Source organism: Rhyacophila brunnea, unplaced genomic scaffold (assembly GCF_057557595.1).
Source record: "Rhyacophila brunnea isolate RB1 unplaced genomic scaffold, BYU_Rbru_1.0 scaffold_24, whole genome shotgun sequence".
Taxonomy (NCBI): domain Eukaryota; kingdom Metazoa; phylum Arthropoda; class Insecta; order Trichoptera; family Rhyacophilidae; genus Rhyacophila; species Rhyacophila brunnea.
Window position 1 is genome coordinate 11664310 of NW_028232904.1, and position 17053 is coordinate 11681362.

Below are 17053 nucleotides of genomic sequence, written 5' to 3' on the forward strand. Positions count from 1 at the left end.
AACGGTTAAAAACATAACATTTATTGATCGTAATCTCTTATCTGCGATAATGATTAAAAAAAAAACGTGTTTCCAAGTGTAATTTGACACCGTGTCTATAGTGGAATCGGGTTAGATTTGAATTTGGTAACGAGTGAAAAGAAACAAGAGATTGTATCGCTATGTCCGATGTCCGCAGGTCGCAGTCGTTCCGCGTGAGCCGTTCGCTGCGCTCCAGCCGCGCCAACGTCAGTTCTGGCTCGGCCAATCTAGTGAGCAACAACCCCAACAGTGTTTCGGCCCACCCTTTGCTGCCACTGCCTCCCGGATCTAACGGTTTGTTTTCTTGTTTCTTTTCACTCATTTCAACATACATAACAACCTCTCTTATCTGTCTCTCTCTCTCCCTCTTCTATCTACCAATAACTTTCTAATAAAACTTTTTGTGAAACTAATCAAAATTAACAAATACTTATTTATCGCCACTTTTACCCCATATTTTTTACCGAAAATGGAGGAAAAATTTAAACACTTATTCCATCTGGTCATCATTACATCTGTTGTTGCAAGGTTCGCGAGGTGTGCAGGGATGCGTATCGTGTCAACAAATTAGCTATTTCCTAGTACTAGACATATAATTTGAAACCTCAAAAATATACTTATTAAAATATAAAATTATCAAATGTCACTATTGACTTTGGCTTTTTTATTGCAAAATCCTAATAACTATGTTGCCCTGCTAAGTAAAAAGACGTGTTTTTTATTTTAGTGAAATGAAAACTTATGTTTTAAACTACATTTTCTCTTATATTATGTAAAATTATTGGATTCTTTTGACATGATCCAATAATTTTACATAATATAAGAGAAAAGGTAGTTAAACTTAGGTTCTCATACTTGTTTCTTTACTCTGTGTGGAGGCACATGTTCTGCACTTAGTTGTGAATCTGGTCATTTACTTTTAAAAATTTATATGCGTATAATTACATGACTCTTTCTGTCTTAAAAGAATTTTGGAATTTTGGGGATTTTTTCAAAGAAAGGTTTTTGAATGAAAGAAAAATAATTTTATGTATTTCTATCCGTGTGTGCTGCGTTATCACTAACATAACAATAAATTACAGCTTGAGGAGTTATCTAATTAACGTGCCCGGTGTGATCGCTGTTAAAAGTGTTATTTTCGACATTATATACGAATACCATTTTTATCACAATTTTGCATGATTTTAGAGTTAGGTGCGTTGGAATAGACCAGCAGATAGGTACATTCATACTTTCAATGTCTATGGTATGCTGCATGGATTAATAGTTCATCTTTAATTGCAAACGGTTATGCTTAGATTACTTGTATATCAGGAGAAGCCCCACCAGTCTAGTATCTAAACACTGAGGAAACCGCCTCCACAGAATGGAGGTTTGTATTAACATATTTTTGTTTTTTTTTTTACGATAAATGGTTGTGGGCCACTTGCTCAACCTATTAGGTCCATACTTTCCAGATCCCACCCCAGTCCAGACTCCAAACACACATTAAAAAATGAAGTGTGTAGGTATTTGCCAAACCCACGACATTATAAACTGAGTAAAATTAAACAACATGACGTTATTATCTAAGTCAGTGCTTCTCAATCTTGGGGACTGACCGCTTTCAAGGGAGTTGTGAAATATTTTAGTATTTGAAAAAATAAATCTACCAGTTGGTGCGGAGGTGGGCTACTGAAGTTCTTCAGGGAGGCGAAGCCTTACTAGTATCAAAAAAGCAGCGTGGTATAAAAATAATCTATATTATATTATGAATACAAACAAGGAAGTACACCAAGAGAGCTAAATGAACCCTTTTTCGCTTAGATTTGTATCAGGAGCACATAGATCAACACTAAATGAAGGAAAACATACTAAACTGATGTGGGTATACAATATATAGCAGAGATCAGAGACCAGAGAGAACCATTTTCTTTGTTCTGTTTCATTTCAGTACATTTATTTCCCGGTTTTACATTTTTATTTCCCGGAATTTACATTTGAAATATTCCAAATTAAATTAAAATACCTAAGTATTTAAAATATAAATCCAATTTATTTGAACATATTCAATTCAATGGATAGCAATCATTGAAATGACTTCTTTGAGATATGTCTGCAATGCCCAAGGCCAAGTTAAATAATGTTTCAGCAAAGAAAAACATTTTTGGTTCAAAAGAAAAGAAATATTCTCGAAAAGGGGTAATGAAACACGTTGACGTAGTATGCTCCTAGCCAATTTGTATAATTTTTGATGAACACTAAATTTCATAAATTTCCCTTTGTTTATGTTTTTTTATGTCAGTCACTCCAAAAACTGTATGTATATATTTGGCTGTGGCGAAGGGTGGAAGTAGGCTGTTAAGATCTGACAAATAGTCCACAATAAACTTTGTCAGTCATACATGTTTGTTTTCATTGAACTAAGTCTACAATTTACAGATGGTGTCAATTAGTTTTTTAAAATTCAATTAAACGCGAAATGCGACATGCGAAAACCAAGCCATAATAGATAATAGTCAAAAAATAACCATCTATCTATAAAATATTTAAAATTATGGCATTAAACCGTACATAATTTTGGATATTTTGTAGATAGAATAATATTTTTTATCTACTATGGTTTGGTTTAGGCAGGCCTTAATGAATTTTAAAATCTAACCAACAACATCTGTAATATGTATTTTTAATTCAAGTATGAATGAAAAAGTATGCACTATTTTGTCGAATCGCCCTTAACATACCGAAACTATTATTGTTTGGTTCAGGCAAGGTTTAGTTGAATTTTAAAAACTAAAGTTTAAAATTGTAGTCTTATTTCAATGAAAACAAATTCGTATGACGGACAATGTTAGGTGTGCACTATTTATGGGTATCTTAACAGCCTACCTTCACCCTTCGCCACTGATATTTGGTATGTGATAGCAGCCACATTACTATAGAAGTACTCTGTACAAAGAAGTTAACAGATGCTGTGTATTTGTTTCAGCAATATCTCTGGAATGGGACAAGCAGCCTCAGTATCTGGAGGCTTCTCTGATGATGAAGGGCTACACGGGGGAGGGGGAGGCGGCTCGCCAGGCCATGGCCTTGGTGGAGAGGCAGAGGCGCCGCTCCGAGGGGGCCACCAACCTCCAGACTCGCCAACCAGATACTCTTACGAGCTCTGCTGCCACGAGAGACCAGGTACGTCACCATCAGCAATGCTCATTTTAATAATCTTCCTCTTTATGTTCTTTTCTATCTTCTCGTTGCCTTCGTAGTCCTATGCGTAAAGCTCTGACTTTTCATTTCAGAGCTCGGGATTCGATTCATTCCCAGTGAGGTCACAATATATTCATGTGATTTTCTCAAAGCCTGTGATTGTTTCACTTCTACTATTATGCTACAGTTATCTAGGTATGAGTATTAATGGTCTTCCAGAAATTCCTGAATTCAGTTGCTGTCAAGTAGAGACGGAACAGACTGAGGCTCTGTTGAGACTGTTAAGAGCATACATAAGTGAAACGGCAAATAATTTTCGTCAGTAGGTGGGAATAAATTTCGCACTCGTCGTCAATCGGAGACCGACAGTCGAGGTGTGAGCACCTCAATTTGCTTTATGATGCCATCGGAGGAATATATTCTTAAATCGTGTAAAGATGACTAAAAAACGTTACGCATGTATATGAAAAAGAAAACATGTCCATGAATATACTATTATTATTACTAATATAACAATAAACATAACATTAAATGGACGCATGTTGAATTTTTATGACAAATTATATTTCATTATTTGCACAATCCGCGCATCGCCTAGTCACGATCGTTTTAGACCATGCCTCAGCTGAAGTATAGCCTTAAGACAAGACTCTTGTAAAGTTAACTTGTTTTTCTTTCCACCGTCCGCCATGCCTCCACTGTATACATTAGCTAACTTTCAAAGTTGTACTGATAGTGTCCCAGGAGCAACAACTCAAGATCTTGGTTGGCTTATACTAGAGTGTTTGTGGTTCCTATGCTGATTATATATACAGTAGAACCTCGATAATTCGAAAAACGATAATTCGAATTTCGCCGTTTTTCGAATTTTTCGTCAATTTTAACCCCCAAGAATCATTTTTCATACAAAAAGTTTGTTATAAATCGAAATTTTCGTTATTTCGTAATTCGAAATGGAATTTGGTCCCAAAGGCCATTTTTATCCATATAAATCGAAATAAATGATTGTAAAATACTTATTTTCTTGGAAAGTAATAAATTTAATGACGACAATTAAGTAGGCAAACACCTGCAAATTTACTGATGGGAGGCAAAACCCAAAGTTTAAGTTGTGGAAAAACCCAAAAACTCCTAATGTACTATGACATATTCAAGCATCAATATTATTATTATTATTGCAGGGGATGTCAATCAAGGTACATTTACTTGTCATTCAAGTAAATTCAGAATCCATTATTTTATTAATGTGAAAAAAATGTTGTTTTACAAGGTAATCTTAGCACATGGCCACTAAATGGTTTTCAGTGAAAAAAAAACATTTATTTACGAAATTTCGTAATTATTAAGTAACTAACTTGTGTCATTTTTTTATAACTGACAGAATTACGTTTTTAATATGTATTTTAATAAACAATGAGTTTCTTATCTTTTAAAATTTGAGTTGATAACAACTGAATGTTTAGATTAAACTGGCAATAATGAATACACAGTGACCCTTTGTTTGACAGGACTAGTTCACTAATTGACTTAATGAATTCACTTGACATTTGTATTACTGTTTATAGGATATTAAAGAATTTTATTTTAATTATAATACACACCTACATAGGTACCCGTTTTTACTGTGAATTTGTATGAATCTAGATTAGATTTTCGAAAGGAACAACATTCTTATTTAAGAATTTGTATTCTTGGTAGGTACCTATCTAACTGGATGTCTGATTACTCAGTAATTAGTGCTTAATTACAAAGTGTAAAAAACACATATTTCGAACTAGTTCACCATTGAATTACTTTTTTCACTGGTAAATACCACGTAACACTATTTTTCAATACTGCATCGTCTCCATACAAAGTTACGAAATTTCTTTTTTTTCGGAAAATTCGATTTATAGCGATTTTTGCTAATTCGAAATCAAATTTTCAGGGTCCCTTGGATTTCGAATTATCGAGGTTATACTGTATTACGGTCAATCTACAATGAGAAAAAACCTTCTTACTCACTGTAAAATAGCGCAAACTTTTTAGAACTGGAACAGAGAAATTTTCCATGATAGATACCAAGTCGGAATGGCCGACCGTAAGCTGACTATCACAGATTGTAAGGCACTTGCATGGATTTATGGCATCTATCCGACCATGTCCGATCCTAATAGGATCATATGGGCCTCCACATAGTAGAGGTTTGTGTTAACAGATTTTGTTTTTTTACGAGAAATGGATGTTAGCCACTTGCTCAACCTATTAGGTCCATACCCTGACTCACAAACAAATTGAAAAACAATATGTGTACTTGCCAGACCCAGGATTCGAACCTGAGACCCACGGCGTGATAGTCCAACGCTTAAGTATACACTATATATTTGGGGTCCTGATAAAACCGCCCGAACCAAAACCGTCCAGACATTGCCGCCGAACCAAATCCGCCTATACAGTGCTCGTCAATACCGCCTAGATAAAACCACCCTCAAAAAATACAAAAATATATAAAACAAGTGCTTTTTTGGTATGAAAGTATATATTTACATTTGATTATTTTCAGGGTACCGGATTAGTGACACACGTGGAAGTCAACCATCACCGTATGGAGGATTCGCCTCCTCCGCGTCAGATGACGACACCGCTGGTAAGTTCTCCACTATCCACTCACTCTTTAGTATCTGCATGACCAGTTGGATCCTCTTCTCGTAAGAAATCACTGTGGCAAAGACTTCTCTTTTTTCTGCTGCCCTTTTGATACAGAGAACAGATTCTTATGATTTAATAATTAATACAATGAGTTTTTCTGTGTGTTTAGGGTTCTCCGGAGAGTACGTGGAGCCGCTCGACATCGCCGCACAGCAGCATCATCACCACGTCCACCACGCACGCGCCCCCCCGCCAAGCGCAGCCCCCTGTTCAGCCCCCACCCCGATCGCGACTGCCCGACGCCACAACCACCCCCTCAGGTCAGACGCCTGCTGCCGCCATCCGGCCCCCCATGCGGCCGCCCGCTGGCAACCCCCGCCCCTTTAAGAAGAACCCCCCGCCTCCGCCCCCCCGAAACGCCGCCTCCCTCCGACCGCAGATCCCTCCTCCCGAGCCTGCGCCTGTACTAACCCAAAATCAAGAGACGCAGCTCGACGCCATCGAATCGCCCGTCGAGCCGCGTCATCATCCGTTCTTCAAACCCTGGGGGAAGAGTGCCAGCTGTAAAGATCTCCACGATTTTAGCTTCGACGATACCGGTCAAGCCAAGCGAATGATACGGCAGATCGGTTCATGCAAGGCGGTCGGAGCTCCACTGTCTCCGCCGCATTTTATCCCTTTCCTTGGGGAATCCCGCGTCGATTCCCCTGTTACGCGATACGACGATTCACGGCGGCAATTATTACTTATGGGAGTGTCCGCTGTATCGGTCGATGTTGATCCTGACGCACCGCGGTTGGTGCGCAGGGTTTTCTCTTCCAGCTACCCTGGCACTACTGGTCCGGCCGCTAAAAAACGCGAGCCGTTTGCGCTTAATTTTGGCGGCTCACAAGATGATATTTCTCATGACAGTTATGAACTCATCGAACGATCTGACGATGAACATCCGTACGACAGGTATAGAGGGTCCGATACGCACGTTCACACACGGTCATGTTCACTAGATTCAGGTAATTACATCCCGTCTGATGATGATGAAAACTCATGCTCTCATATAGGTTCAGATTATGAACAACATGTACGTCCTGTAAAAACCCATCGCGTCATCCATTACGTAAAATATAAAAGTGATAACGATATTCAATTCGATCCGTTCCTTTCTGACGACCCGAGGGATTTGCCTAGAGAAAAAATGTGCGTAAGATCTGACGGCAGTTTTTACCGTGAGATTAAACGTGGGGCCGGATCCCGCGGGTCAAGTCAGGAGTCCAAAAGTGATTATTACGATTCCAAAATATCTAAAAGCAGCGGGGAATCCAGTAAGAAATCGAAAGATAGCGTTTACCATACTGACAGTAAAAAATCTAGGGAGACTATTAAAAGTAATAGATCCGGGTCACGTACGTCCAGTCAAGAATCTAAATCGGATTATCAGGATTTTAAACGTAATGAATATGAATATATAGACACGGGAAAACGACGCAGTACTACAGTTTACGATATTGTTAGTTTAAAAGACGTAGGTCAATTATCCCGCACTTCTAGTCAGGAATCGAAAAGTGAATATTACGACACGCAGACGGGTTATAGGGTTATGGATGACAAAATGGATATGCGAGCCGGTGACGGTATAAATGCGGTTTCAACTCCAGAATTGGCATCTAAATGTGCTGCGTCTAATTTTTACGATATCCAAAACCCGTATTCCACGTTTCCGAGCAACGTAAAACACAAAGAACCCTCGCACGTTCATTCTATTAGTCTCCAAAATGTCGAAACTGAAAAACACATGCAAGCGTATGGAAAAATATCTGAAGAAAAAGTATCACCGGTTAGAACGGGTTCGCCTAAAGAACCTGACAAAAAATACACGAACACCACTCACATATGGCCGGAGCAGATTGCAGGAATTTGCACGGAAATCGATAACAGAACGGCCAAGTCTTTAGCTTATCAAAGACAGCGATCTTCAGATGCTGAGAATATATTTAGTTTTGACAAAGAGAAAATTGAATCGTTAACCAGCTCCCACAATGACGATTCCGGCGGTCCCATGTTAATGACTGACTCTTCGAAAGATTCCGATGTTCCGATTACACGTAAACTGCCGGCTATGGATAGTATCGAATATGCTAAGTCGCGTTCTCATAACTATGCTCTACGTTCGGAATTCGATAAGTCTAATATAGGTGACGGGAATTTCGTCAAAGTCGGTTTGAGGAAAGATACTCGTAAAGAAGACCTGATGGCAAAAACTCATTTTGATGAATATAATCCGAAGCTGATACTGGACACGAGTTCCAGTAGTCGAATTTGTGACGCACAAATGACGTATACGCACGCTACCGTTGAACGAACTAAAAGCGATCCGAATAGCTTAGCAAACAGGCAACGGTTAGGTTCGGCGTCACGTAGACATGTCCTCATGCATCAGAAGTCGATAGATTTAACTCCGGCGGATTCTAGTGATGAAGAATATATATTTAGGCAAATTCCCAGTGCTCCACCGCTTTCTTCAAAGTATGGCCATTTCGAAATGCCCCATGATTGTAATAACAGACCTCCTGCCGATTTACCTAAATCTGGATTTGATTTACCGAAAAATTACTTTAAAGAATTCGACGATATAAAAGCTGGGTTTTCAAAGGAATATAAAAAATCTCAAGTTGATCATGATAAAGATTTTGAAATTCCGTACGTTTTGCATAAAATTCATATAATGAATGGTACAGCGCCTACGCCAACGGGTCGTCCTGCGTTGCCTCTCGATAACAACTTTATGAAAGTTCCAAACGGGAAGTATGGTATTAATAATCAACGATGTAGGTATCATGATCATCCTAAGTCACCGAAATCTCCCAAATCACCAAAGTCACCCAAATCACCGAAATCGCCCAAATCACCCAAGTCACCTAAGTCGCCTAAATCACCGAAATCACCCAAAAATGTCGCTTCTAATTTAATATCACCTGATAATAAAAGATCAACTTATTTAGATGTCGAACCTCCAGGATTTTTGTTTACGCAAAATATTGATTTGTCAAAGATAGATCCGGTCACTTTGGAAATTGACAAATCCGCTTTGTCCATTCAACATCTATCAAGTCCAAAGAGGGACATAACTAAGTCAATGGATCCTGCTTTAATGGAAACTCTCAATTCGAAATTGAGTCAGATTGAAAGCGATTCCGCGACCAGTTCTAAAACAGAAAGTCTACAGCAGGACAAACTAAAATATAAAGCGCACTTGGAAGCGAAGTTGAGTTCTAATATGGCAACGATGCAAATGAAAGATCCCGCGCAAACCAGCACCGTAGAGAAATTAAAAGCTGAAGCCAAGAAACAAGCTAAACGCGGCATCAAAGCGAGGATGCAGCCCAAAAAGGGTGGTAGTTTGAAACCAAAAAACAAACCGAAAACAAGAATCACTTCGTTTTCGTCTGATGATGAAAGTTTGGACTCTGACGATGTTTTTGGCTCCGCTGAAGCTACGCCTACAAGACTTGAATTCTCGCCTCCGCAGTCCAGAAAAGACATGGAACCCATCTTACAATTGGAGTATGATAGAATTACATCGGGGGCTTGGCATCGCGGTCAGACTATGAGCTCGACCGAAATCGAAGGCTCGCCGCCGCAATGCAGACGACTAGTCGAACTCGAAGCCAAATATACTCCGCAAGTGTTGGATCCAAATACTTGCAATGCGACAGAACTCAGAAGAATATCGGAGAGGTCGATATCTATACCGAGTTCCGAAGATGATATAATTATACAGCAGAGGACACCTGTGGAAGTCATGGAAAAGGAACACACCACTTGGGAATATCACCTTACAGAGCATATTCCTTCGCCGATATTGGAGAGTTGTGAGTTTTTAAAGTCTGACGGAGAAGAAGAATTGGCCGATAGAGAAGTGGAAAGAGTCACAGCGGGTGATTTGAGCTATGTTTTGAAGACAATAGATAGCGCTAAAGGAACTGATGGAGATCCGGCACTAGCTGATAAGACAGCGAATGAATTGTTGATAGCGAGAAATAAACTGAGAGACGAGCTTATATCACCGATGGCCCGTAAAAAAGGGGGGACACCCATTCTGTTCGCTCACGCCAGGTTGAATTTGTCAGAAGGCTCTGTGCTTTCACTCCAAAGGCAAAAAGCAACGCAGGAATCCCCTACCGCTAGTAGACGAGCTAAAAGCTTAGACACGCCAGTTATTTCACTGCATAAACTTCCACACATGAACGCTTTTTCTTCTAAAGATGATACGGTCGGTGATTTTGATGAAGAAGGAGAAATCTTGGAAGAGAAGACACTCGTCGAAGAACAATCGACCAAAGACTTGGTGAAAGAAGTGGTGTCTAAGGCAAATAGCATAGACAAGATCGAAGAGATCACTGATGAAGCTTTGGATGTCATCGAGAAGCCTAAAGAATTGGAAGCGGTCGTTTTGGATAATGAAGAAATGGCTCTTCTGGAATGTCTGACCGAATACCGGAGACCTAGGTCTTTTAAACGGAAGCAAGAAGTCCGTAAACCTAAAGCCAGATCGCCGAACAAATCACCAGGGAAATCACCTTCCAGATCGCCTGCTTCGAAATCTCCCATGTCAAAATCACCGTCTAGGTCTCCGTGTTCTTCGTTGAATTCGCCGAGAGATAGCATAAGGAAGTTTTCAGATCTGTCAGAAAATGATCAGATCGTTCCTGATATGGAGAGAATTAGAAAACGCGACAAGAAAAAGCCAATGTCTAAAGATAAAATCCTTAACAAGTTTATTGAAGACGAGAATTCAAAGAATGTTCCGCCACCGAAAAGATTCGACGACGGTCCTCATGAAACGGTACAGAAAGGATTACCTCCTAAAGGTAAATCTCTGGATAAAATAGACAGTAAGAAACAGAAACCTCAAATGTTAACTACACAGAAATCCTTACCATCTTCTCTTAAAGAAAGACCTGACTTTTTAACCGTTCCTTCGATGGATATTAAAAGAACTAAGAGCCAAGAATTGGAGCAAGTCAAAAGGTCCAGTTCTAAAGAGAAATCTAAGTCCATTGAAAAAATGGAAGTCCGTCGGGTTAACAGTAAAGAGAGGTCTAAATCGCAGGACGAAAGTGATACGGAGATAGCTAAAAGGAAAGAAAAACAGCAGATGCTATTCGAAGCGGCTATGAAACAGACCAAAACCTTAGTCAGTCCTGTTAAAGACTCGCTGCCTCCGTTCCCTCCGCCTGAAGATAAGATCTCAGTTAAAACGGAAGGGGATAAGATCATTATTGAAACTGAAATCAAAAGTAAAGTAGAAGATCATGTGTTTATTGCTAAGTCACCCAAAAAGTTGGATAATACTCTTGGTGGAATTATTAGCAAGAGTTTTGAAGAGCAGAAAAACACTGTCAAGTCCGGAAAGGGCAAAGGGTTTGAAGAGAAGACCAGTAAGTCTTTTGAAGATTATCGAAAAGACGAATTAGAATCTTTGCAGAAATCTCCCAAGACTTTATCTAGGAAGCAAGAACTGAAACAGCAGATAGAAGGAAGGGTCGTTCATAAGGGAATGAAATCGAGGAGTTTAGATAGGAAAATAGACAGTCATGAACCAGTCGAAGCGAAATCCAAGAGTCTCGACAGGAATTTTGAAATGCCCGACGATTCCGTCTCGCCCGATTCCGATACTTATTTTAATACAGAAGTCGTTAAGGCAGATATCCATCACCGGAAATCGAACACCGGTGAAGACATTCAAGACTTCTTGATTAACAACAGAAAATACGGAGTCAGATCGCCCAAGTGTCGTTCGCCGATCAAATCAACGGATAGCGAAAAATCGGACAAGGAAGAAAAAGTCGTTTCGCAAGGGACAAGTTTAGATATCTGGTTATCGGTTGATGACGATAAGAGCATTGATAAGCCGGCGAGGCAACGGAGCCAAGATGAGGGCAGGGAATATTCTGGAAAAGCTTATAATGAGTGTGTTTCTCCGATTCCTAATTTCGACGATAGCGATATGCAGAATGTCATCTTGGAAAGAAGACAGATGGATATTATTAACAAGCAGAGGCAGCTTTCGGAGTCATCTGATAAGTCTAAAGGGGAGCAGGAGTCTCAGATTGATGAGACTGAACCACAGAAATCGGAAACTATACGCACCGTCGAGGTAAGCTCTGACGTTACCGAAACGTCGCGGGAGTCGATTGTTAGGATTGTCAGCGAAGAAGAATCTCTGACGGAAGTCAGCGACATAAAAGCATCAGATGATAATAGTCTATTTGTTGTTCCATCGCCGTTTCTAGACACTGAAAGCTCGTCGGAAAATCCTGATGATTCGTTAGCTCGGACTCAATCCGGTCACCCAGAATTGGCCGGGCTCTCATCTGGGAAGTATTGTAATAATTATGTGGAACTGGAGTCTAGTCAGGACACTGGTAACAGCAGTTCAAACGGAGCTATCGTTTCTAAGTCTATCGAACAGCAGAGCACTTTGGATGATGCCAGTTTAGCTGAGTTTTTAAAGAATGAAACGACGGCTGCCCAGATTTTCTCCGAGTCAGATGATGCAGAATCCAATATTAACCGAGGTCCCAAAAGAGATTTTGTAAACATCGACTTGTCGTTGAAATGGAAGAATAAGATCATCGTGACTCCGCCTCAAGAGAACAGCCCGACCGTTGAAACGGTGTCACTGCTAGGACTGAAGGACAGCAAGTTACCAAGGACTCCTGAAGATTCCGGGGCGGATTTTCAGGTTAATTCGCCGAACGAACCGCCCGATAGAAAAGACGGTGAATTATTGGCCGCTCGAAAACGGGGAGATCTGCTGAAATTGAGCAGCGAGAGATCCAGAAGCTCCGAATCAACGTCTTGGACTAGTGTGGAAAAGGATTTGAGTCCTTCAGGTAATAGGGAGACCAAAGGTAGTTCTATTGATGAAGAATCCAGTGCTAGTTGCTCCATAGCTAGGCCGATGGGAATTTCGCAAGATCTTGACAAAATCAGTAGGAGAGACAAGGGTAAAAGGCAAGATTTAAAGTTGTCTTTGAGTGATGAAAAAATTGCTCAACCGTTGTCACCGTCGAGTGACTTTATCAAATCACCAGTCATATCGCCGTCTTTTTTGGAATTTTCCGAATTTGACGGTCCTAGGAGTCCGAGAATCGTCAGAAAATCACCGACACCAACTTTGGAGAAGCAGGCCCAGGTCGATTCTCAAATAGCCCCATCCGATTCAGACTCGAGCTCTGAGAGTCACCACAAAATTACGGCACAGCTTTGCAATCCTGACGTCAAAAAACCCTGTCCTATCAAGCCGGAAAAACCGTTGACGGAAGATTCTGAATCAAGTTTATCGGGCGCGTTGATGAAAGACTCAAATCTTCCTTTGTCCAAGTCTTTAGATTCGGCGACTCATAAAAAGGTCGCGAGAAATACTAAAATTGCTATTACCGTCTCGCAGGATGACCAAAATCAACAGGTCAATATTGATGGCGAAGGAAACAACGAAGTAAAGATTTCTCATAAAGAAGTTACAAAGAAAAAAAGCCTCAATTCCGACCAAAAGAGCTCATCTAAATCGAGTTTCGAAGCCACTTCTAATAGATCGTTAGGCGTCGAAGACTCAAAGCCAAAATTTAAGAAAGGCAGATTGAGGGATGAGCAGAAGAGCTCTTCGAAATCGAGCGTCGAATCGAGAGGGTCTCTGAGTGTCGAATCACGGGGCTCCTTTGAAACTGAATCGAGTTCAGGATCGTTGGGTGCCGCCTATCGTAGAGGCGACGCCGAAAAAGAACTTAAACCTACATGGCGGCCGTTTCTAGTAGGATCGGGAAGCGAAGGTAGCTCCAGTATGGAAGAGGGATGGAATCCGCCCGATGCAGACAACTTTGATCCAACATTACCTAAAGAATTGTACGAATACAATAACCAGCGTTCTATAGACGAGTTTCAAACATTTGCCACTCCTAAAAATCCATCACTTTCTGCAGGGACATCTAAAGACTCCACGGAAGCGGATTTTACTGATGATTTGAACGATTTCCCTTCAAATTTTGCATATCCTTCCGTTAATACAAACGTCAGTGTTTCTACGCCGGATTTAGTTATAAATTACGGACCTAGTTTTGCGATTGCCAGGACTTTGAGTCGTATTTCTGAACGCAGTACGAATTCTGAGAAATCGAGCGGAGATGACGATTCCACCAAGGCTACGTCTCATTCAGACAGTTTAAATGATGAGTCAGTCGTTTCGAGTGATCGACAAGCGAGTCTCAGTTCGGATCCACCTAGTCACACGAATCAGGCGTATATTTCTGACGCTGATAGAAGAACATCGGCTGAAATGCCTGATATTCCAATAGACCAAGGTCTGGCTGATAAAATTTACGAAATGTACACTAATCAAAGTGACGGGGATCCGAATCGGAAGAATAGATTCTCTGTTGAACGAGTCAGCGAGGGAATGTATTACCCCACCACTCCTAATACTGCCAAAGAAATTAAACCAAAACCGAGCGTAGATAAGAAAGCTAAGAAAGGTAAACCGGTGCTAGAATCCAGTTCGACTCAGGGTAGTCAAGAATCTGAAGATTGGCCGTTGCCCGAATTGCCTAAGCCTCCAGAACCGACTCAAAAGAAAGAAGATGCTGAAATATCATCGCGAAATCCTAAATCAATCTTCTGGCGAACGCAATCGTTTAAATCGGTCGATTCCGAATGCTGGCCATCGCCGCCGTCCAGCTTACTCGAGACACCTATTGTAGAAAATGTTAAGACTTATTTCATGGATTCGGATATGCCTGAAGAGGCTCATAAGGTTATGTTAACTGACTCAAATACAACAGATCAGAACACAATAGAGGAGAACCATGAATCTGATGATGAAAATAATACACTGAATAATGATGACGATGTTTATAAAGACGATGAACATGACGTGAAAGATGATGTCTATGATTCTAAAGATGATTCATTGAGTGCTAGCACAGAACAGTCTGAAACGAATGTTAAAGCAGTTACAATGGACAGACAAGCAGAACCTATTAGTGTAGACAATAGTAAAAATCCTAATTTGAGAGCACCAATTAAAGCTATATCTTACGAAGAAACGAGTTATATGGTCGAACCTTTAAATTTACATGATGAAAATTCTTGTTTGAAGGCTACTATCGTTCCGAATTACGATGAAACTTGTACAGGACACGGTTTAAGCTCCGCTAGCTGTCTTCGAACATTCGACATCGGTAGTTGTTGCTCACAGAATCATTCGAAATTACTAAACGTCGATAACACTAGCGACAAAGTAATTATAGCTCAACCGACGAGGTCTCCGCAGAATCACAGCCCGGTTTCAGAAGACGATAACTATTTTAACGATGACGTATTCGGTGCAGCAAATAAATCAGGGGTTTCCCCCGAAACTGAGAAGTCTTTACACCCGTTTTCGTCACATAAATATTCCCACGGATCGAACAACTCTGATACGTCAATCGACGATATTCTATCGCAGAATACTAATTTAGAAGAACTCGGTTCGAGGCTGAGCGTCACGTCTTGTAAGAGATGCAGTCACAGTAGCCATTCTGAAGAAGAAACCAGTTCTTTGGGTACGGATCTCGATGGTACGGTAAAAATGGGGATACAACCGAAGAAATGTACTCACAGTTCGCATTCCGAAGATACTTCCATCGGTCTTAGTATCTCTGAGTGGTCTACCGGTACGAATACTGTCAGGCAATATGCTAATTTGTCAGCGTCTGAAAGTATATCGGGGGTTTCTAATATGTCAGGAGCTAAGAGTGAGAAGTCGTCTGGTAATTTGACGAATAAAAGCAGTGATTTTTCTTCTAATATAAGCTGTAATATAAAATCAACAGATAATAACGGTAAATTTACGATGCATTCGAATAATAAAAGCAGTTCTGATAATCTATCGTATGATATGAATAAATACGATAAGTTGTGTAGTTCAGAGACCTTGTCTGCTTCGAAGAAAGGCCACTTGGGCAATGATACTTCCAGTTCGGGTACTAAAAGCGACAGTACATTGACATTAGCGCAATCTATATCGGAGTGGTCGGCCAGCACCAGTAACACGTTAGTTAATACTACGAAAGAACCCGTAGATGTTAAGAAATCTGCTCTGGAAAATATTGAACAAGACACGGTTCCGGCTAATGATAATTCTGATTCGTTCGCATTTGAATTAGAAAAAAGTGCTGAAAATTCTCTGAATGAACCGTTCCGCGCTAAGACTTCAATGGCGCATCGGAGAGTCGATGAGAAGTATTACTCTCAAAGTGAGAGCGATAAGTCCGATAAATCTAGTTCCGTTAGTGCTCCGTCTGGTGCTAAAAGAGTCAAACCGACAATTCCAGAAAAACCTTTCGATATCAAACCGTCAATAAAATTATTCGCTAAAACGCCGCCAAAAAGCTTAAGTTGTGAAGAAAGGTCCGCTAAAGAGATGCATTTTAATCAGAGGTGCCAAAGCGAAGATAGTGCCGTTGTCGATCAGTACCAATTGGCGTCTCCCAGAGGTGAATTCTCCGGACGAGTCCACTCTCAACTCTATAGTCAAGAGGAGAAGTTGACTTTAAGATATCAGAGTCAAGACTTTGCTATGTTCCATGATAATTCCAACAATAAAGTTTTTATTCCGCCGGAATATAAACCACTCACTAAACACTCCAGTTACGATGATAAAACTCTCTCCAGACATCAGATAAGAGAGTATAAGAATACGCAGCAGTATCGGCTGAAAACTAAGAGTAGATCTTTCCACGAGCATCTTTTAGTCTCTCCCGAGGGTGTTGGAATAAGTGCATCTGAAATACCGCAGCATTTGACGAAAGAAAACGTTACAAATCTACCAGAAAATTTACGAGCTATCGATAGAGCTCAGAAAACACCTCTGAAGTTGTCGAAATGTTCGCCGTATTACTCAAGCAGTCTGAGTTCTGAATCCCCGCCAATTCAGTCGTCCAAAGTGACGGCTAAGAAGTCAGTATTGGTCAGGAATCTCTCAATGAAGAGTCCACCAAGCGGAAATGACACCGATAGTTCCCTGGATTTGATGCACGATCCAAAAGAGAGAATCCGAAGCTACAGAAGAAGGCGGCAAGTGCCAACTAAGAAAAATAAAACGGAGAAAGATAGATACACAGAGATTAAGGAGAGAGACGTGTGTATGCATGATCTGATGGAAGAAGACATACCGAAAAGTCAAAAT

At 40.5% G+C, this 17053-nt stretch overlaps 1 protein-coding gene across 1 annotated transcript in view; it reads left to right on the plus strand.

The window, feature by feature from the left end:
• LOC147069040 (uncharacterized) overlaps positions 1–17053 on the plus strand; it is a 67189-nt gene that overhangs the window by 48900 nt on the left and 1236 nt on the right. Inside the window, exons 11-15 of the mRNA XM_085951589.1 lie at positions 179–315; positions 2990–3186; positions 5747–5830; positions 6002–8589; positions 8659–17005. Of these exons, the coding sequence (XP_085807715.1) occupies positions 179–315; positions 2990–3186; positions 5747–5830; positions 6002–8589; positions 8659–17005 (11353 nt within the window). The remainder of the gene's footprint in view (positions 1–178; positions 316–2989; positions 3187–5746; positions 5831–6001; positions 8590–8658; positions 17006–17053) is intronic.